At 41.2% G+C, this 22708-nt stretch overlaps 2 protein-coding genes across 4 annotated transcripts in view; both read left to right on the plus strand.

Annotated features, from left to right (window-relative positions):
• The first annotated feature begins 1794 nt into the window (after positions 1 to 1794).
• Positions 1795 to 10758, plus strand: LOC119501181 (glial fibrillary acidic protein). The gene is made up of 9 exons (XM_037791335.1): positions 1795 to 2340; positions 5139 to 5199; positions 5289 to 5384; positions 5475 to 5636; positions 5718 to 5843; positions 6166 to 6386; positions 6475 to 6518; positions 8338 to 8420; positions 8644 to 10758. Exons 1-9 carry the CDS (start codon positions 1820 to 1822, stop codon positions 8683 to 8685), a joined length of 1356 nt encoding a protein of 451 aa, XP_037647263.1. The 5' UTR covers positions 1795 to 1819; the 3' UTR covers positions 8686 to 10758.
• A 6009-nt stretch (positions 10759 to 16767) lies between these two features.
• Positions 16768 to 22708, plus strand: part of kcnh6a (potassium voltage-gated channel, subfamily H (eag-related), member 6a) — a 36549-nt gene continuing 30608 nt past the window's right edge. For 2 of the 3 annotated variants that reach the window (XM_037793371.1, XM_037793372.1), the window contains exons 1-2: positions 16775 to 17471; positions 21465 to 21695. In XM_037793371.1, coding sequence (XP_037649299.1) covers positions 17396 to 17471; positions 21465 to 21695 — 307 coding nt within the window. In that variant the 5' untranslated portion in view covers positions 16775 to 17395. Of the gene's footprint in view, positions 17472 to 21464; positions 21696 to 22708 lie in introns of all 3 variants that reach the window. The other variant, XM_037793374.1, reaches the window with a different exon arrangement.

Genomic DNA, 22708 nt, shown 5'->3' on the forward strand with positions numbered 1-22708 from the left:
TGCGGTTGTCAAGGTAATGGGTGAAAATGGTTTTGTAACGCAGCCTCTGTTAGTCCTCCTGGAGTTCAGATTAAGTCTGTACTCCCCTCCCTCCCTACATCCCACTCCTCCTCGTCTCTACCATCCATCTGTCTTTGGAGCCAAACAGGACGTCTAATAACCCGAACATAGCGAACACCCCAGAGTCCTGCAGTCTCACAGGAGCCTTGGCTACAATCTACCCATGTAATAATGAAAGTGTGCAGGTGCTCCCGCAGCACGATGGTCAACCAATAATAGATGAGCAGCTGGTTGTTTTGTCATGTTATTAAGCTAATTAAAAAATATATATTGTAGCTTCGAGAGCACATTAGAATCTCCTGGTTATTGGCTCTGGTGACACTTTGTTACTTGATGCCAAGTGGCACACGCTTAATTTTGTAAACAAAATTCTTTGCGTGCCATGAAATAAAAGTTTGTAAAATGCATAATAATAATAATAATAACACATCACAGGTTCTCTATTTAAAATTTAGAGCATTAATAAAGCAGCAAACAACTATTTGCTATGTAAAGATATAGAGGAGTAATGTCTACCTGAGCAGAGAATGAAGTCTCCCTCTGTGTGTGTTGTGATCTGAGCTTCTCTGTGCTTTGTTGACATATAGTTGGGCCAGCAACGTGTGCCTTGTAGTGCATGCTCATGTGAGTGTGCCCCACACTGGCTAGCTCTCAGCCGCCGCTCTGCACTGCTCTCATACGGCGGTTACAGCTGATAACGCCGTCCCGACCGAGGCACCACTGCGGAAATGTAGACACATCCTCCGGTTCCCCCTCACCAGTGTGTCAAGAAAGTGTATTTTGTTCCAAGGGTGACAAATAATGGTAATCTCATGCTAATGATATTCCATCTATAATCATTTGCTTCTGTCTTAATTTGTCCCTTTTTTGACCTTTGACTTTTTGACCCTTGCTGCCACAAAGTGCATTATTTTTACAGAACAAGTGTTTAAGGAAAGTGGGCAACTGATATTAGTAGGAATCTTAGTAGGAATATTAGTAGGATCCTTAGTAGGAAGTCTGACAATAGTTCTTAATATTGTTTTAACCCATTATGTGATTATGTATAGCTTAATTTCATCAGCTATGAATTCTTATTTTCTAACATTTGTGATAATTCTAGTTGATTGCTATCCCTCAACAAGGTGCATGTAAAGTGTCTGTCCTGCATGCTGTTTGTCTCCTCAGCGGGACCTAAAGTGTAATTCCTCTAAATCCCGCAGGCTGTTGGACATTGTGCAACACACCAAAACATTTAATATTTCACTCTTTCTCACATGTGTCTAATTTATCTGCTTCATCCGTCAGTCTGCTGTTGCTTTCTCTGATTAGAGTGTGAAGATCTCTTCCCAGCAGCTCCATCCCTTTGTTCAATCAAACTTTCTGTTTTTGTGAGAGTGCATGTGTGGTCAGGTTGAATTGGTGGCCAGACCCTGTCACACAAATTCCTTTTCATTCAGCTAGAAGAGAAAGAAAGAGAGAGAGAGACAAAAAGGGGTGAAAGTAAGAGAGAGAGTGAGTCAGAGACATAGGGAGTGAGGGCGAGGGAGAAAGCCAAGAGACATTTTGTAGTTGAGTGGACGAGCACAGACAATCCCTGGCACACAGCTCTTTGAGTGTCATGTAAACCACCCCTTCGCTCTCCCTTTCTGTCCCATTCACTGCCTGCCACCCTCCCTTCTCTCTGCCGCACCCCGTGGCCTCTCTGCTTTAGACTTTGGGGGTTCGCCTGCATCTATAAAAGCCTTGTTTGTGCCCTCAGTGTGCTTCATTCCCCATCATGGAGAGTCAGAGAGTCCAGTCCTCGTACAGGAAGCGTTTTGGGCCTCAGGGCTCGGGCAGCACAGCAGTCAGACTTGGGAGCCTTTCTTCCAGCCGCCTCTCCTGGCATGGCACCCCTCGCACCTTCACCCACTCCAGCCCGATATCCCGGATCTCCCTGGGCTCGAGCAGCACGGCCCTGCTCCTGGGGAGCCCCATGGACCGGCTGGACTTCTCAGCCGACTCCCTGATGAAGGCCCAGTTCAAGGAGACGCGCACCAACGAGAAGGTGGAGATGATGGGCCTGAACGACCGTTTCGCCAGCTACATAGAGAAGGTGCGCCTGTTGGAGCAGCAGAACAAGGTGCTGGTGGCGGAGCTGAGCCAGCTGAAGGGGAAGGAGCCCAGCCGCCTGGGAGACATCTACCAGGAGGAGCTGAGAGAGCTGCGCAGGCAGGTGGACGGCCTCACCGCTGGCAAAGCACGGATGGAGATCGAGAAGGACAACCTGGCTGCAGATGTCAACATGCTCAAGCAGAGGTAGGAGGAGGAGGATCATGTTGTTGTACCACCATGTTATGTCTCTCCTTTGCTCTTATTCTCTAAAAAGATTGCTCTTGTCACAGGCATAATAATAATAATAATAATGAAACTTTATTTATACAGCACTTTTCCAAAGCAATGTTTACAAGGTGCTTTACTTGGTAAAAACAATAGCAACAGAAATGTGCGCTTAATCATAAAACAATAAGAAATTGCTCTATCCAAAACAATAATTAAAACAAGCAGTAAGGCATTAAACATAGTAAAACATGACTATTAGAATTAAAACTACAAAACACAAGTGGAGAAGTAAAATAAAAGGATCACAGGATGGCTTGACTATATGTTTTAAGAAAAGTATTAAATGAAGTTATAGCCTATATAATGTGACTGACTCTTGCATACTACCTTTTTTGCTTGCACTTTCGGATGATGAAAATACTTTTATGCTTTATTTGGCACTTAAAAAAACGTATTGAAAGTTTGGATATCAGCTCAATAGGTAAAATATAAATGTAGAAAAAGTCCCGTACAGCTTTGTGGACAAAAGAAATAGACATTTAAAGTGTAAAAACATGTTGACAGATAACTTCACAAGGGTGCTCATAGGTTTGGATTAAGTAACAAAAAGACATGCAACAGGTGGAGGGAAGGAGTACCAAACACCTTCCTGCTTTGTCCCCTCTTCTGATTATCTGGTCTTTTAATCACTAAATTTCCGTTTTATCTCCTGTAAAGTGTGTTTACCTCTTCTATGCATCTTTTTGGTTCAAAGTAACACATTTGTCACGGTCTGGAGTTGCTCACAAATGTGTAGTCAACAGCTTTTGGTCAACTTGGATTTTGCAAAATAGAAAGTCTCTCAGAACAAAATACGCCAGGAGCTGAGAGTTTTTTCTTTTCTTTAATTACGAATGCATTTATATGCAGATTTGGTTTTCTTGTGATTGGTTGGAATGCAGACCGCTGTGCTCTGCCCGAGCTTTACTCCTGGATCCCTCTTTACAAACCTGATCCCGACTGAACCCCTCGTCGCCATTGAGCGAGTGCGGAGGAATGAGGCAAACACAATGGCAGCCCTCCACAAAGGAAGCAGACAGCCACGCAGATGTTCTCTTGTCCGCTGTTACTCCAAAACACTCATTCACTGCAGTCCCGTATCCCGTTTTTTTAACTTACGGAGCACTCGTGCCATGAATCTATAATTTAATTTAGTAGGGAGAATAAATGATTTAATGTTCCTGAGGATGGAAAAGTCTACTTCAGACTACCCTATGATTACCGCGCAGCAGCAGCTCCCCTGAGAGAGCAGAGTGAATAGTGAAGGTCGTGGCTGAGAAGGTCAAAGGTCACCTTTGTGATCCTGCTGCTTTTCTTGCACCACTCCATTCAGCGAACTCTGCGTGAAGCTATACAGATGTTACCCCAAGTCTGGGCGTTTATGTTGCCATGCCTCAGATGGATTGCAGTGTGGTGTGAGTCTGCGTGTGAGGCTGTGCGTGCACACATGCATCCTTTGTGACGGTGTGTTTGTGAACTCCATCCCGTGGGAAAGGCCTCTGGCTGTTAGATTGGAGTGAATGTGTAATGATGCATAAACTGCCCTTTCAGCTGAGCCCCCGTCGTCTCCTGAAGCACGCGGAGCAGCAGCAGCAGCAGCAGCAGCAGCACTGGAGCTCACAGTAAAAAATCTGATCGACATGCTTGAAATAGGTTTTCACTTTCCATAGTTTGACTCTTATTATGCAGGAAATTTAAATTGCAGAAAACTGTACGCTTGTTTCTCTCTTACTGATGTGCCATAACGGAGCAGGCAGGAAAAAAAACATACTGGCAGGCAAGAAAGCAAAACTGAAATACTGATTTTAGAAACATATCTTATTAAAATGTATGCTATGGCATATATATTCTTATGTGTTTTCCTGTTAAATAAGAATTGAAATTATTAGGTTTTTATATCATTCTGTAGCTTCACAGTGGTGTTCAGGTTATGTATTCAAATCCAAACATTCAAATTTTGGTGAAAGTATGTATGTTTGAGCATCAAAATGCTATTTTCCCAAGCCCTTCTAAAAACTTTTTCCCATGTTTTTTCACGGTTTTCCAACCACTCAGAAGCTAAGCAATGCACTGCTGTGGACGCCACGTTAGTTTGGATCCGAAAGTCACACACTAACACAAACAAACTAACTGATTGGTGCAGCGGTAGACCAGCAACTCCCATGTTCTGCGAGGTAAAATTACTGTTTTTGTGAATGTAATCTGGTCTGGTCTTGAAGACCGCGATATAACAGCTTCATTCCCCCCGTCGGAAAGGGCTGTATGACAGCGAGGTAAACAACCCTTTCCGTTATATCGCAGTCTTCACGACCAGACCAGGCTCCATTCACAAAAACAGTCATTTTACCTCGCAGAATGTGGGAGTATACATGCAACCCCACTTCAAAATATCCAAACTAACCCTTTCAGTTATTTCCAAACTTAGCACAGCTAACTTTGACTCCACTAATGCCAGCATTCACATTATTCATAACCTTATTGATTGGCTTACTTTGGAAATCTACGTCACTGCTTTTTGAAACGGCTGAGATCAGAACACAGATGGACCCGCCCTTTAACAAGTAATTAAAGTACAAAAACTGTAGTGTTGAGTTAAAATGATTTTTCTTGAATGACAGCAGGAAAATAAGCAGTTTTGTTTTGTGTAGTTTTGATTCAGCATTGCCCACCATCATCATCTACAGTATGAAGCACTTTAATTTCACACTTTTACTTCTTTTTTGTGACTTCCTCAGGTTGCAAGATGAGACTGGCCTCCGACAGGATGCAGAGAACAATTTGAATGCCTACAGACAGGTAATTCTGCTGATATTAATCTGAATTCATGAATTTAACAATTTATATACATTCAGTATATTTGACTGTGTGCCTCATTCTTTGCGTAGGATGTGGATGAGGCGGCTCTCAATCGTGTCCACTTAGAGAGGAAGATCGATGCCCTGCTGGAGGAGATTAACTTCCTGAAGAAGACTCATGAGGAGGTAAGACATGTTTAAATACTTTAAATATCACTACTTGTACCCTTTAACCACCTCATTTGACCTCATTCCACTACCTTCCCCCCTTCTCAGGAGCAGCGTGAGTTACAGGAGCAGATCATGGCCCAGCAGGTGCACGTTGACCTGGATGTGTCCAAACCAGACCTGACTGCTGCTCTGAGGGACATCAGGGTCCAGTATGAAACCATGGCCACCGCAAACATACATGAGACGGAGGACTTGTACCGATCCAAGGTCAGAAGACTCAGCCTTTTATGAAGTGGGTAGTACCGAGATGTAGAGTAATACACATTAATATATACCTTTTGTATACAGTTTAATGACCTGACAGATGCAGCCAATCGAAACACAGAAGCCCTGCGCCAGACCAAACAGGAGGCCAATGAATACCGCCGTCAGCTCCAAGCGATGACCTGCGATCTTGAGGCTCTTCGCGGGACAGTAAGTCCACTAAACCACAACACTCATTTAAGTCCTTGCTCTAAAACTTTTCATTGTTTATGCCATATTTTGCATCCTTCATCCTTTTCCCACTTTTCCAATTCCTTCTCATATTCTATTTCTGTTGTGTTGGTTCTATATTATAGCACAATGAAACTGAAAACAAAACGAAAGTAGTAACACTAACAGTATTAGTGTTGGCAGCCGCACTATCCTTTAAAATAATCTAAGTAGAACATTAAAATGAATCCTCAGTAAACTACAGTCTGCCACATGAGATGTTGGTGTTCATCACTTGGTCTTCTTGTCTCTCCTCTTTGAGAACGAGTCTCTGGAACGCCAGCTCCGGGAGATGGAGGACCGCTTCGCCACGGAGACTTCTGGTTACCAGGATACAGTGTGCCGTCTGGAGGAGGACATCCACGCGCTGAAGGAGGATATGGCGAGACACCTGCAGGAGTATCAAGACCTCCTCAACGTCAAACTGGCCCTGGATATCGAGATCGCCACCTACAGGAAGCTGCTGGAGGGAGAGGAGAGCAGGTGAGCAGGAGCTCGACGGACTGGTTGGGTTCGACACAACCAACAAATGTAAACGAGTAATGATTCTTCCTTCTTCTTCTTCCTTCAGGATCACTATTCCAGTTCAGAGCTTTTCCAACATGCAGTTTAGAGGTCAGTATTAAATGTGACCCTGCATATTCTCTTGCTCTATATTGATTTTTGCTTTTTAGAAAGTGCTCAGCAAATGTCATGTTTAATATATTTGACTGTTCCTTGATAACAAGTAGAAATTTTGTCCGCTAGAAGAAAGTTCAAGGGTAATCACTTAGTAATCACTGCTTGTGCACCATGAACATCCATAAGAAATACTGGGGCTCAGGGTGCGCTGGTGACAAATGTTGCATCATGTCATTCCCCATCTCTCTTCTGCAACATTTCCTGTCATCTCACCACTGTTGGCAATCTAGTAAACACATAAAATGCCTGAAAAACACAACAAAAACAGGACTATCTGGCTCCCCTTAGCATCTTATACGCTCTTTACTCCCTGAATGTCATATTTTGGAACGTTGGATAATCTGACCCACTGAGCAATTTGACGTTGAAGATCAGTTTAATAGCTTTATATTATACGTCTATTTGTCTGTAGACATTTAGTTTGGCTAAGATTATTCAAGGTTGAAAAGTGAAAGTTTAGTAGACGTCTAGTCGCCTCCTTCTCACATACAAATCCCTCCATGCCCTACCTCCCCCCCAGTACCTAACCGACCTTCTCCACCCCTACACTCCATCCCGAAAACTACGTTCCTCCGACACCAGGCTGCAAACTTTCGGCGACAGAGCCTTCAGCGTCGCAGTCCCGGCCCTCTGGAACTCTCTCTCTCCTGAAATCAGAAATACTTCATCCCTGGAAACTTTCAAAAAACACCTCAAGCACCACCTGTTCATCAAGGCCCATGACCTCTAACTCATCCTACCCATCATTCATTTTATTTACCCACCTACAGTTTTCCTCTGTTTTATTTATTAGTATGATTTTGAGTGCCCTCTTTGTAAAGCGTTCTTGGGTTTCTTGAAAGGCGCTATATAAGTCCAATTTATTATTATTATTATTATTATTATTATTGTTATTATTATTATCATTATTAGCCTCAGCGTTGTTTCAATCTGTGAATCTCTATGACTATAAATAAACAGCTATACTGTAAACACATGGATGTGCTTATATTAAATATTTGCAGGCTTTTATGCATTTTTGAATCCTGTGGTCTATCAGAGCTAGAGGCGATGTTGAAAAGACGTCTATTGCTCAGTGGGGGCTTTCTTGGGGTCATCACTCTTGTGTCCTCACTCTTTAAATATACTACATTTACTGTGTGTAACGTAACTTCTAGTATCTCAGATGGCTGAGTAAAACATCTTTGAACATAATAATAAACTTGCCTTTCTTTGGCAACCATTCCCGCACTACTATAATAATGTCTACACACTATGAGAAATATAAGTGTCGGTAATAAAAATTGACAACTATAACAATTCAAAATACTTTATTCGTCCCTCAAGGGGCAATTCGAGGCAAGCGAGCGTGCAAACAGAAATACATAGACAATTAATTTATACACATGACTGCACATAACTGCATAGAACTGTTGTAGAATTTCTATTTTACCATGTGAGGTTTTTTTCTTTTTCTTTTTTTAAATTTATATTCTTAACAATATTTGTTATAATAATAATAATAATAACAATAATTATTATTATTATTATAATTATTATTTTATTTTTCTGTTGTCTCCCAGAGGGTTGGGGTGGGTGGGATGCAGATGTTGGCATACTGTATAATGTACAATGTGTAAAGGTTTGATAACCCATTAAAAACATTTGAATATATATAAAACTCAGAAAAATCAACAACAAAAAAACAAAACAACTTGCATTTCTTGGACTGCACTGACTGTTCCCCGGTTTTCTCCCTCTACTCATCTTTTAGAAACCAACCTGGACACTAAAACTCCAGAGGCCCACGTGAAGAGGAGCATCCTGGTTCGAACTGTGGAGACCAGAGATGGCGAGGTATGTGCTTTTACAAAACAGCACAGTCCAACTCACGCACGCACACTTTAAGCAGGCCAATCTGCACATTGCACCTCTCAGTTATTCCCTCTGGAGGGCAATGTCGAACCCTTCTGCAGGTTTTCACACTCATTCACTGTAGCTCCGCACACCTGATGCCATACGCAGTGAAAACTCACTAGGGATTTTGTTATTTTTAACTCTGATGTCTTTTCTTTTTCAGATCATTAAGGAATCAACAACTGAACACAAAGACCTTCCTTAAAGTTGAGTCACGATCTGAGGATTAGTACAATTTTCGCTGTTGTTTCCAAACCACAAAGCTGCCCCATCACAGTCATCACATCATTTCATTTTTCTCTCCTTTCATCATCACCTGCAGGCTAATCTGTTCACTGCCCCACAGCCATGACATAACCATTAAATACTCCTAGACTGTTTAATTCTAATTTAGACTGACCGAGCAGATATTTTAGCATTGTTTCAGATTAGCTGCCATAGAAGAGGCCTTGAAACGTAGTGATTGTGTTCAGCTAACATGTAGCACGGTGGAGGTTGACGTGTGGTTATGTGTATGTGAAATGTGGCAAGGGAAGTACAAGAGGGAGTTGGGTTTTTTGCTGAAATCAGAATTGGATTTAGGCAGGAAATTGGAGGTATATGTATGTTTGAGCAGCTTTTGGCAGAACGACAGGTGAATTTTTTACCTTTGCCTGGTGCTATTTTTGCATTTGTTGTAGCAGCAGCCGCCTCTGCTTGTGTGTTGCTGCTCGTATGACCTGTACAGGTGTTTTCAATTAGTGCAATCCTGTCTCACTTCTGGCTAATTAGACGTGTGCTCAGATCGCAGCTGGGTGGAGATCATCAAACTCAGTATGTGTTGATGTTACAACCCTCAACCTCACTGGGTGGCCAAACAGCCTGCTATGGCTGCTTTTGATGGGTAAAACTGCAACACCAGGAGATACAACAACAAATGGGATGTACGACAGTCAGTGATCTGCAGGAATTGAGTTTACAGACAGTATAGCACACTAGGGAGGCACACTAGACAAATCCCAAAGGCACTTGAGAGTTGAGCAAGATCCGTTGGCAGAATCGAAATCTCGAAAGACATCAGACAAACAGAGACAGATGACAGGCAATCGAGATTAAATCCCTGCCAAAATTAAATGAAAGGTGCGATGATTGATGCATGACTTTTGGCATCAGGATTCCAATTATCTCGCGAAATTGCAAAACGGTTGCCTGAATCCTGTCTTGTGCAGCCCATTTTTGCTGCGTCTACTCCATGTGACTGCACCAAATAGCAGATGCTATGTTTGAATTCTTTCCACTCAGAGGTTAGTGATCATGGCAACCTTTTACGGTGATGTCACATGCATTACCGTATATAAAAAGTTGTCCAATAAAAACTAACTAACAACAGAGTCAGGAGAGTCTGTCTAAACCCACACAGTCCTGAGGGGAGGTCGAATAAGTTCCTCCATCACTTCACTTCTGCTCTTCTGCATCCTCCGTTCATCGCACGCTCAGCTCTTGGTGTCCTCTGTCTCTTGAACGCAAGCTGATAAGACATTTTGTTGACACCAGGACGCGTCAGGGCATGCCCACTTATCCAGCAGGTGTGATAGGGGAAGAGCCAGGTTGAGGAGGTGTTTGGAAGCCGACGCGTCCTCCAGCCTCCAGTTAATCCACCAACCTCCCTCCTTCAAATTCACCGGTCAATTGCTGTAGTGTTTTGACTGATAGCAGAGAGAGAGAGATGCAGAGACGGTGGAAAATGCTGTGGAGATAATCTCCAACAAATCCCTCAGCACCAGAAACCTTTATGTTTTTATTTTGAAAGAGAGGATGCTGGGGTACAAAGGAAAAGGAGGATGGGAGGATGGAAGGATGGATGTCACAGCTCAAACACTGTAATCCAACATGCCTCCTGCTTTGTTGGAAGTCCCGCTGTCTGAAGCTGTGCAGACAGGCCCTGCCACTAATGAGGGTGGTGCTACGCAGAAGCTGGCTGTCGCTGCGCTCGTCGCCAAGGACACGCTGTGAATTTGTTTTCCCATGTGCCTCCCACCTTCTCCCCTCCACAACTTCCACTCCTGTCACTCAGCCCCTTCTCCTGTTTCTCCCAATAACACGCAGGCCTCTCTTGTATACACTGTGTTTTTATAGATATCATTTCTGACTTCTGTGTTTTGTAGCAAAGACACAGATGATTTTTTTTGTTGTTGGAAGAAACATCTGCAGATGGGACTATAACATTAGTTTTGACCAATGCTACACGCTATGACGTCATGTTAACTTAACAACAATAAAACATTTTGTTTGTTAGAGATAATGCCTCCTTGTTTTGTTTCCAACAAGCTTTCAATCCATTTTTCATGACAGGTCATATGTTCATAGTTGTGTTTTTTTCCTTTTGATTCAATACTGACATATACATTATTGTTTAAAAGTTTGTAATCGCCTGCCACAAAAGCTTGATTTCATGCTTTTAAAGCTGAAGTAGGCAAGATTGGAGCAAATATGATTTAAAAAAAAAAGTTATTTTTATAAATCGGTCGCTATATCCTGACAATAGCACATGAAACAGGAACCTGAAATAAAATCATGTGCCTCTGTGTCCTCCGGTGCTCCTAACGGCATCTGCAAGATCTCACATACCGGAGGAAAACAACCAGTCAGAGCTGCTCTGAGGTCTGCTGTCCAGCTGCTGTCTATGAGAGCCGGCTGTCAATCACTCACAAACTCCAACCAAATGGTCAAACTAGGCAGCGCTGATCAAATATGAATCAATATTCTGTTACTGTAATGCCTATTTCTCTCCTCAAATGTTTTCAGAATCATCTTGTAGTGTACTGTTTAGCTGTAAAATGAGAAAGTTTGTGACGCCGCCGCCATTGTGAAATCTGGTGAAGGAAACCAAGTTCCGGTCACATGACCAGAGCACAGCCAATAGAAACGCTCTCTCAATGAAATGATCTGTGATTAGTCAAAGTCTCCCGTCACGGGTTAGATTTTCTAAAGCCTGAAAACAGAGTCATGAGGAGGTGCAGAAGTCTAGTTATCTCTCAGAACACTTGAATTACAATATGCTGAAAGGTTATTATGGAATTTTTGCCCAATGATGCCAAAAATGACGCCTACTGCAGCTTTAAGTTGTAGAAAGTCCTCTTTGTCATGAAACTCTGTGGGGACATCGAATAAATGAAAGTTTGAATCATTTAATTTTTCTTCTCTTGGGGCCATCACTATTTCAAATGTAAATAATACATTTGGTGTCTGAATTATGCTGTTTTTATCCCTGTTAAAATAGTTATTAGTGAAGGAAAGAAGAAAAACATCCATATAACAGCCGATTCCAAACTTTTGAACGGTAGTGTATATACAGTATATCATCTTTCATCTCACTGAAATGAGTGTTATATATGCTGACAGTTAACTACTAGAGGAATGACAGCAGCAGACAGGCACTATTCATCATAGCTGATTGTTTCTGCCCGTCGGCCAGGCCGTACCGCCGAGCAGACGGGCTTCACTTCCTGTAATATCACGGCTCATTATGAGCTTTACTGTACATCTTGACAGAAAGATAATTGTTGCTGAAAATAGTGTTTCCTGAGAAACAGGTAAACACCTGCACTGGATTGTCAAACACCTGAACTCAAGTTTACAAAAAGTCTGTTTCCCGTAATATCACGTCACAGGTTTTTTTTACAAAAAGAGACTTACAGAAAAGATTACAGAAGTGTTTCCTCTCATTCTGATGAAGAGAATGATACCTGTTTCAGCTCTCCACCAACACATACATGTGGCAGTAGTCGCTAAATATTTTAACTTTTTTATTCAAGTCACCATGAAGAACATGTTTTTGTCCTGAGTTTCAGTATATTTGAGAGAAATGCATTTAAACCTCATATAACACATCTTTCTTTGGGATAAAGTGTAACAGAGTGTGTGTAAAGTCCAGTCTGTTCTGTATCTGTTTAGCCTGGCTCTTATCGGAGGAATGGTAGGTCTCTCAGGTCTGTACAGAAGTCAACCCTGAGCTGAGCTGAGCTGAGGAATTCCAGGCAGATAAAGCTCTCAGGCGGTCGGGGCTCTGGCCCTGACGTCTGCAACACTTTCCCATCCAGAGCTGTTCCACGGGGCCGGGAAGGGGCGAAGATGGGCATTTTTAAGCTCATTATCTTTCCACAGCGGGTGCGAAGTGACAACAGCTGTCATGTAAGCTATAGAAAACATGAATGCACAAAGTCACCCGGTCTCGTTAGAAAATGCCAACGCTTTGGAGCATGGACTTCCAGGAGGTGTGCAGGCATCACACAAATACCCTTGATTGTGATCATTTCAATATAGTTTTCTCTCATCAAGTAATTCCTTACGCCCCTGATGAATTCTGATGCTTTTCATGGGTGCAGAAAATAACTTCAACATACTGGAGAGCACATACCATCGCCAAGGCTGCAGACATTGTTTTTTAATAATTGCAAATATTCAATCTGCTTTTGATTCGAGCCTACATCAAAATACGCTACAGCTGAATTTTTCAAGCAAAAATGCCACACATTACCTCGTTGTTATGCGGCTTTTGTTTAGAATATGTGACAGTAAACTAGATATATTTGAGTTTACTGTTGGTTGGATAAAAAAAGCTATCTGAAGATGTCACCTTAAGCTTAAGGAAATTGTGTTTTTTACTATTTGCTGACAGTTTATGGATCGAATGATTGATTAAAGAGGACCTATTATGCTTATTTTCAGGTTGTATTTTGGGTTTCTACAAGTACATATTTACATGCTTTAATGTTAAAAAAACACTTTATTTTTCTCATACCGGCTGTGCTGCAGCACCTCTTTTCACCCTCTGTTTGAACTCGGAAAGCCCAGTCTGCTCTGATTGGATTGAGGGCGTGCCAAACTAGCCGCTCGACAGGTATTGTGCAAATATGTTACTTGGTGAGATCACCACGTTATGGAAGAAAAGGTGGGACTTCAAGTGAGGCATTTCAGGCAGTTTAGGAGCAGTGTTTCTGTGGGGGAGAGTAACTCCCTTTGGCGTGGACTTTGGGATTTGTAACTTCGCAGACCTTTTACACGCACAAAAATAACTATATAAAACACTAAAGGAAAGGGAAAGAGCACAAACGCATAATATGTCTTCTTTAATTAATAATTAAACAGCTCTAAACACAATTTAGTTTTTTCATCAAAGTAAGTAATGTAAAAGTTTACTAAATGCCCTATTTTACAATCAATTTAAAATATTCCTCAATCGCCCGGATAATACACAAACAAAAAGACAAATGGGACAGAAAGCAACGTCCTCAGTGGAGTAATACAAACTGAACTTTTACGTTGGACTTTTCAGCTCTTATATGAGGAAATAATCTGTGGGATGCTGCAGCAGGTCCTACGAACTCCCGTGTATCATCCAGTGTTGCAGCCAAAGCTCTTTGTCTTTCGCTGCCCTCTTTAGTGCACATTCCTGTCTCACTTGGCTCTCACACCAAGGGGCCATGGGAAGGCATGTGTGTTCCTTGGTTAATTTTAGCCCTCATTTCATCAAGGCCATCGAGACACAACACAAAGCAGCCACCTCAGCCCGTCTGCTAGGACCGCGAAGCCACCTCTGATCTCCAAACACCCTTTACAGACTGAACCACTGTATCAGCGACCACGTGCTCATACCAACTTTTCTTTGGACAAAGTGGAGCGATGGCTTCTTAGATGTATATGTCACCAACCTGCCAGCTTAAAGGATCACGAATGGCCTCCTAATGGTAGGGGTGATTTTAGATTATTTTTAGGAGTGTTCAAGCACACCTAGATATTGACATCATATGAAACTATAAAACTAAAGGAATCCATTGGTACCGACCATGTTAGCTTGTTGAGAAGGAGGATAAATAAAGCTCCAAAGTTAGGTTAAATTTTGGTGAGGGAAAACTGGCACAGCCATTCTCAAAGCGGTCCCTTGACCTCTGACCTCAAGATATGTGAATGAAAATGGGTTCTCCCACGAGTCTCCCCTTTACAGACATGCACACTTTATGATAATCCCATGCAGTTTTGCATTTGCATTTTTTTGCATGCAGTATAGATATGCATTATATTAAAGTTTTGTTAACATTTTGAATTCTGAATTTGTGTTTTCCTTTACATAAGTAAAGAGGCTAAAGGGCTGAGTCCCCCTAAAGGTCTGATCCTAGACTCGCCCCTGCCTAATGGTCTCTATTTGCATGATTTTAACCACAATAGGTCCCATCCAGACTCTGTAAAGCTCAGATATCCACTGAAACAAGGTGCCCTGTCAGTGTTGCCAGTGGTGATGGAGATATATTGAGAAAAAGGAAGTACGGCAGACTGGCCTGTAAATACCACTCGGCAGTAAACATCACTCAGCTGGCTATTCCCAAACAAAACCAACAATGTGCAGTGTGTGTGTGTGTGTGTGTGTGTGTGTGTCAAGAGGCCACTTGAAGCCTCATCATGTGACCTTTAAGTAGGTTTATACAATTGAAACTGTGGCCTGGACGTCTGTTGTGTCTCTGAATATGCAGCTTGTGCCAGCTAAATGCCTCCTCTTTGGGTTCAGGGAAATGATTGTGGTCCAGGTGAAGTTCAGGTGAAAACACAGGTCATTAAAGGTGAACTGCGAGTTTTTTTGTGTTTTGCAAGTCTAAATTAATTTATATTACAGGAAAGTCAGTCTCTAAAGAACAGAGAAAGAAGCTGCTTCAACATACAAAAAATGTTTATTTTATGATATATTTAAAGGGGACAGGACACCACACACACTCCCAAGACCATCAGGGTGCCATTTTAAAGCTTATCATGCCTATAGATTGATATAATACTTCAGAAGTGTGATGGCAGCCACAGAGAGAGATGATGCTGCTATTTTGAGCTCAGAGACTTGTGATGTGGAGTGAAGCAGATCAGACTGATGAGGGTCTGCACTCTGTCAGTGTCAGACCATAATAAAACGTCCCTTTATTCATAAATACTTTGTGTTAAAGTATTTATTAAGTCATGTAAAGTTCCTAAATCCCATCATATCCAGAAAGTATTTGGCCCCAAATCCTTTCCCATTTTAAAAACCTCTAAAATGTATTATAGCCTACTACTATTCTAAATTGTCATAAGCTTGGAGGAGATCCTGGGAGCATTTGAGGGCTCTATAACAACAGTCAGACAGTCTATCTATAACAAATTCCAGGGGCAAGGATACTAATTTGATAAGAAATAAAAGAAATCGTGTCACAAGTCGAAGTGTCCTTGAGCAAAATACGGAGTGTGAAGCACTTTGAGTGGTTGGACGACTAGAAAGGCGCGATATAAATGCAAGTCCATTTACCATTTGGGACTTCCACTAGGCTACCCAAGTTAGGGAAGGCATACCATGGTGACATGCCACTACGGCTGTTCAAAGGCTTTATTTCAGATCTAGTTTTAATTGATTGTAAATGTTTTTTTTAACTGTAACTGTAGGCGGCTGCACAGTGTTGCAGTGGTTAGCACAAGGTCGCAGGTTCAAACACGGCTTGGGGCCCTTATGTGTGGAATTTGCACGATCTCCCTGTGTTAGCGTGGGTTTTCTCCGGCTTTACAGTCCAAAGACATGCAGGTTTGGTTAACTGTTGACTCAAAATCGCCGTAGGTGTGAATGTGAGCGTGAACGGTTGTCTGTCTCTATGTGTCAGCCCTGTTTATGGTTTATTTATTTTGCACAATTTAAGACTACACAACATAACAAAAAAAATAAATGAATAATATACAGTGCAGGAAGAGGCAAAAAACCCAACTGGGCTTATCTGAAGCCTCCACCTAGAGACAAGATTAATATAAAGAAATAATATGATAATTAGACAAAGATATATATATAATAACAACAATAACAATACTGTAAATATATCAAAAATGACAAGTGTGTGTGTGTGTGTGTTTTGCGTGGAAGTGTATGGTTAGTGTTTGTGAGGAGGATATTGATTTAAATATCTATAAAGACTTCTGGGCAATCGTAACCAAACATAACATTGTGAGTGGGGAAAAAATAAAAAAACATAAAAACAGTTACATGGACAACATGGGGAAAGGCAATTACAAAACAGCAATTAAATGACCCTTTAAGCGACTTTTGATATGATAGTGATAGTCCGGCTCCAGCCCCCTCGAGACCCTGAATAGGATAAGCAGTTACAGATAAAGGATGGATGGATGGAAAGCTTGTGCCAGCTACCTTGAAGAGGTCTTGAAACAAAATTCATCTCAGCTTGTATTCAGAGAAAGACAAAGACATTCTTTAAGCCTCTATTTTGAAAGGCTATCTGAATGCACTTCCTGTTTCGACCCCTGTTAACTCAGACTGACTTGTCGCTGCTGCTCCTGCAGAGCCAGGGGGAGGTGGAGAGGAGTGGATCCAGAGAGTCTGGCTGATAGGAGCTTCTTCTTCTTCTTCTCAGTCCTTATCGTGCAGAGTCCAAACAGGAGGGAGAACAATGCGATTACTAGAATAACAAACTGAGAGATATCCTGCAGCTCCTGTTCCCAACTTCTTCTTCTTCTTCTCTTAAAACAGGTCTCCTTCACTGCCCAGAGGGAACCAACCTCGTGGTCCAACCGGTTTTTACGCACTGTTTGTTTTTCCTTTTAAATACGTTGAGAAATGTTACACATGGCTTTTACAGTTGCCTAGTCTACTTTTTTTTCCTCCACATTATCAGCGTGCAACATCCTGCATCCTGCCATCGCCCTGGCAACCAGAGCTCCTCTCCATCATCCTTTATCATCATCATCATCAGCCTCCAGGAGGAATCAAACTAACCCTGCTTTTTTTGGACGCTCAAGTGGAAGCAGATTGTTTTTCTTCACAGTGTGGCACTTCTATTTTATTTTATATATATATATATATATATATATTTTAAAAGTAAGGTTCATGTGTCGGAGAAATCATTTCTCTCAGCACCAAAATGCCTGTGAGACGCGGTCATGTTGCGCTCCAGAACACCTACCTGGACACGATCATCAGGAAATTCGACGAGCAAAGTAAGTGGACATGCAAATTACATTAGTAAGAAGTTGTTATATGTGTGACCATGAGGTGGTTTCAAAGTTGACCCTCTAATGTCGACAAAAAAAACGTTCACAATATGCATATTTCATCACTTTTAATCATCCTACATAGCCAATTTTAGCAATCATTTTTGATAGTGTGTGTTAAATGCTTTTAATTCATCTTTTAAGGTGACAGACAGATCCAAATGTGCCAAGACAGTACGTAGAAAGAGAGTTTGACCTCCATTAGCAACATATGGTAGGTGGTAATAATGATAGATAGATAGATAGATAGATAGATGTACTTTATTGATCCCAAATTGGGAAATGATTGTGTTACAGCAGCAGGTTATCCAGGCAATGCACTGGAACAGTAAATAAAATGTACATATCAACACTATAGAGAAATATATCTATAGAATACACAATATAAGGAATATTGGAACACACTATAAATATACCAGACTCCTACAACTATAGCATATATTAACAAGTGTGTAAGTTACAATGTTTGTTTGTAAATAAAAAAATAACTAAATGTGCAAATGTAGATGTGAAAAATTCAACATGTGCAAGATTATTGCAGGAGCAAGAACAGAATGAATGTTGAGAGACAGAAACTATAGATCTTAGAGTTCTCTGTTAGACAGAGGTGAGGTGTTGTAGAGGTTATTATCATCAGTAGGAGTATAGTGGGCCAACAGTACATGGGTCAGGATCGTTAAAATAGAGCATTGTTGTGAATGGAAGAGGACTGCATGTAGGCTAGTGATGAAATTGGTAAAATGTAATGGGTTTGGCACCAAAGTCTAATATTTTCTGTTAATTTTTCACCTATAAAAGTTATCCACACTATGTTGTCAGTTACAAAAAGGCTACAGCCTCCTGTATCCTTTATTTTTCCCACTTTATTTGCCACGCTTATTAAATTAGACTTGTGAACAGGTGGCAGAGAGACATTGAAAAATCTCATCTAATTTGTAAGCAGTGATGCTGCTCCTTTTATGTTTGAGGTGTTTTTTTGCACCTGCATGTGTGTTTGTGTGCTCACCTGATGCCCCACATTATGTTCCATTAGCTCACATGTTCCACTGGCTGCAAACAAAGACAGCCACTCACACATTTAGAAAGAAAAAAAAAACCCTCTTATTGTCCCTGTGATGAAACACAGATGTTGGATTTGATGTCTTCTTTTGTTAACAATTCGTTGTTTAAATACACTCATGTGACAAACATTACATCCATAAGATAAAATTGGCATGATACCTTGTTGTAAGACTAAGAATAAGAATAACAATGCTTTTGTAATGAATACTGACTCAATTAACCTAATGTCCAACCAATTTATAATTACGTCAAACAGATTGTTAATTGCAGGGTTCATTCATTTTGTTTAATCTCAGTTTTACATAACATTATTTGCGGTCAGTTACATCTTTGTTGATATAATTTCTTGTTTAAAAATGCTTATTTTCAGTCTACTTAAAATGTTCCCTTCGTCTCCCTCACTGTGGGCCACTAACAGTGTGTTGGATGTGTAAAATAACCCTGACGTCCTGATCAGATGCTGACCAATCATGGAGAAATAGTTGATTGCTCTCAATTATTTAGTCTGATTACATCTGGGGTCCAATAATACTTGAATCTCTGAAGCTCCATTATGTAATACCTCTACTGTATGTCCTTATATGTGTGCACGCGCAGCCACGTGCACGTGCACGACCAGGTGAGTGCACGTGCCACACAGCGTTGCTGCTTAGCAACGGTGTGACGATCAGAGTTTCCGCTCTGAGCCCCAGATAATGACTCTGAACAGGATGTGCTTTCCACGAGAGGAGCATTTACTTTAAAGCGAGGGACCGAGGGAAGAGTCCCCTCCACTCGTCACACAGGGAAGAGCTGTTTAACCCAGTTCCACCGCAGGATAATAAAAGGGCCGGTCAGAGGATATGTGCTTTTTATTCAGCTCATTGAACTCCTCCATTAGCAGCCTTCGAACCAAACTGGCCTACTTCACTTTCATGGGCTTTGACACGCTGTTGCCGATGCCACGTACATTACAATCATCAATAACAGGAACTGGATGCTATATGAGCTTGGAATTACTATTGAGGATTTTTCTGAGTGCAGAGTAACTCACAGTTAATACTCAAAGGTTTGACGTAGCAGGAAAAAACATGACTGTGGTCCAGTTTCCAGTGGTGGAAAGCAGGTACTAATACAACAATGTAAAAATACTCTATTAGAAGTAAACGTCCTGCATTTAAAATCCTAAAGTAAGTAATTGTATAATGGCATAATTGCATAACAAGCAGCAGAAAATCTGCTGTTACTGACATATTATAATAAGTTACCTATCAATACTGAAGCATCAATATGTAAGCAGCAGTTATCTGTTGTAGCTGCTTGAGGTGGAACTAGTTTTAACTACTTTATATACAGTTAAATTAATTCAGGGGTAGAGGAAGTAATACAAAGATGAATAAATATAGGAGCAAATTAAAACAGAAATAAATATTGTATATTTGTGACTTCACAAATGGACAGAAATCCTAACGGCTTGTTTCAAACGCACAATTTCTGAATACGGGCTGTGTGTATTTCTCCGTATATTGAGTGTTTTCATAGTTTAACAGTATTTATATAGCACTTAAACCTGCTTTATAATATAAAAGACATGAAAATCTAACTTTTTTACAATATGGGACCTTTAAGTAAAAGAATACTTCCTCCACTTCTGGCAGTATGAATAGAGACGAGAACATAGAAACAATCCATCATAATAAAAAGACAATAACATCATCTAGCAGTATAATTATATGGGCAGATAATTATTGCAAACAGGTGGATAATTCCAGTTTAATTAAAAAATGTCAGGTAAAATCTGAGGGGCTAATCCTAACAGACGTCAACAACCTGTAAATTCCCATCAGGTAAATGACAGCAGGTGTGACTGAGCCACAGAGGCTCTCATGTTGAAGTGCCCACCTGCTTCTCCTCAGTCCCTCAGGACAAAATAGAGACATTAATAACATTAGCACCATGGAGAGGTGGACTTCATTAGCTCCACTTCAGCTGATTCTGAAGTGGAGACCATGCAGGACATTGATTAAATCAAACAGTGTTAAGTATAACTGTATTGTAAATATCCTAAAGATGTTTGACATCTAGCTAATGTGATGACTTCGAAAAAAGACCAGAATGTTTGTTTACCATATGATATATTATTATGCCTAATTTCTTCTACTCTTTACTGCTGATTTCCTATAACAGAAAATCTTTTTTGACAATCCAAAATTGTAGTATTTAACTTTTGTTATCCCATATGAATGAGACAGCAGCTAAATTCAACCACTAACAAAGACCACGCCAATAATTGTATGGGTTTAGAATAGTTTATTACGTATTGTGATGGAGGGGAGCAATGATGATGTAGGAGGAATGGTTTAGGAAGGAGGATAAGGGATGAAGGATGGGGTCGAGGGATGAAGGGAAGAAGGATGAGGGTCGAGGGATGAAGGGATGAGGGTCGAGGGATGAAGGGTCGAGGGATGAAGGTTGAGAGGGAAGAGGTGTTGTAGAAGGAAGGATGGAGGAGAGCGCTGATGGATCGGTGTCGGCTGGAGGTGGAGAGAACCGGGGGAGTCGAGACTCTGAGTGGGGAAGCCGTCTCTTCGTGAGTTCTGATGTTTGCAGAGCTCCCAGTGGTTCTTGTAATCAAACAAGAGAGAAAGAAGGGTGAGAGAAAAGAAAAAAGGTGTTTGGGGGGGAGGGATGTGAAAGCTGAGTCAAGGGGAAGTGAACGGATCAGGTGTGCTTCAATACTTTAGCTGCGGGAATTGGATGTGTATGAGGTGTGGTCTTTGTTCCCGAACTTAGTTATGAAATGTCATGAGTTTTGAAGATGTATATCGTTTCTAATTAAATATAGTAAATTTTAGAACTGCAAAGATTAATCGGCGCTAAATCTATTCTGCCCTTCAGATCGCAAGTTTTTGATCGCCAACGCCCAGATGAAGAACTGTGGCATCATCTACTGCAACGAAGGCTTCTGCCAGATGTTTGGTTTCGCCAGGGCGGAGATCATGCAGCAGCCCTGTACCTGCCAGTTCTTGGTGGGACCCGGCACCATGAAGAGCGCCCTGGCCCAGCTGGCACAGGCCCTGCTTGGCTCAGAGGAGCGCAAGGTGGAGATCCTCTACTACGATAAAGAAGGTAAGATGCTGGAGGAAAAGAGTGTTTACAGCCTCAGATACCTGGATAGGAACCTTCTGGCCATCACACAAAATCTGGTTTATTGAACAACTTGACTGTTATTAAAACACAGCCACCATAATCATCCTCATGTTCCACTGTTTTACCATCCATCATCTGACAAAAAACCTGATTGGATAGATCCTAATCGAGACTGTGACCCTAACCATCATTCATTAATTTGCTCCTATTTCATCCATAACTGTCACTGCTCTTAATTTCTGGAATATGGATGGGTGAAAGTCATAATAAGTTGTATCCAGCAGATTGTTTGCCCCTGTGCTCGATGGTAACATTTAGGTTTAAGCATACAGAAAGTGAGGAAACAAAAACTTGCAACAGCTAAATGTTAAATCATCTGGAATTATCTAAACCTGACAGATTTTTAGGATATTATGTAAACTTTGAGATTAAACAAATACTGTTTCTGACCTTGCAGGACGTAGTTTCCCTGGTTTTAAATGTATGCAGACTCAGAAAGAGGACAGTATTTATTTGCATGACTATAGGAGGTCTTTTTTGTGAGAGCATGTCGTTGTTTTCTGGTGAGGACAGACAATTTAGAGACGAAACGTACAGCTGAGGCTGATGGGAATGTCATTAGAAATATTAGCAAATATTTGGTCAAAAAGTATTGGACAAATTGAAACTTTGGCCTGACGTTGGCGCTAGATGAAAAGTTACAGGATCACTTACAACAAGGGATCAATTACAATTCATTCCGATGGGGGAAACAAATGTGTGTTGAAGAAGATTAATTGTATGCACATCACGTATCAGAACAGCATCAGTAAAGAAAAAGATAACGCCTGCACACTGCTCCATGCCATGGCGTGCTTTATGTATAAATATGGGTGTGGTTTGCATTTTTTCAAAGCCTTTGACCTGACGAAGACCCAAGAAGGATCGAAACGTAGTCAGTAAAAATATTGTGGCATGGAGTAGTGTGCAGGCGTTACCTTTTTCTTTACTGA

The sequence above is a fragment of the Sebastes umbrosus genome, chromosome 14, assembly GCF_015220745.1.
Source record: "Sebastes umbrosus isolate fSebUmb1 chromosome 14, fSebUmb1.pri, whole genome shotgun sequence".
Lineage (NCBI taxonomy): Eukaryota > Metazoa > Chordata > Actinopteri > Perciformes > Sebastidae > Sebastes > Sebastes umbrosus.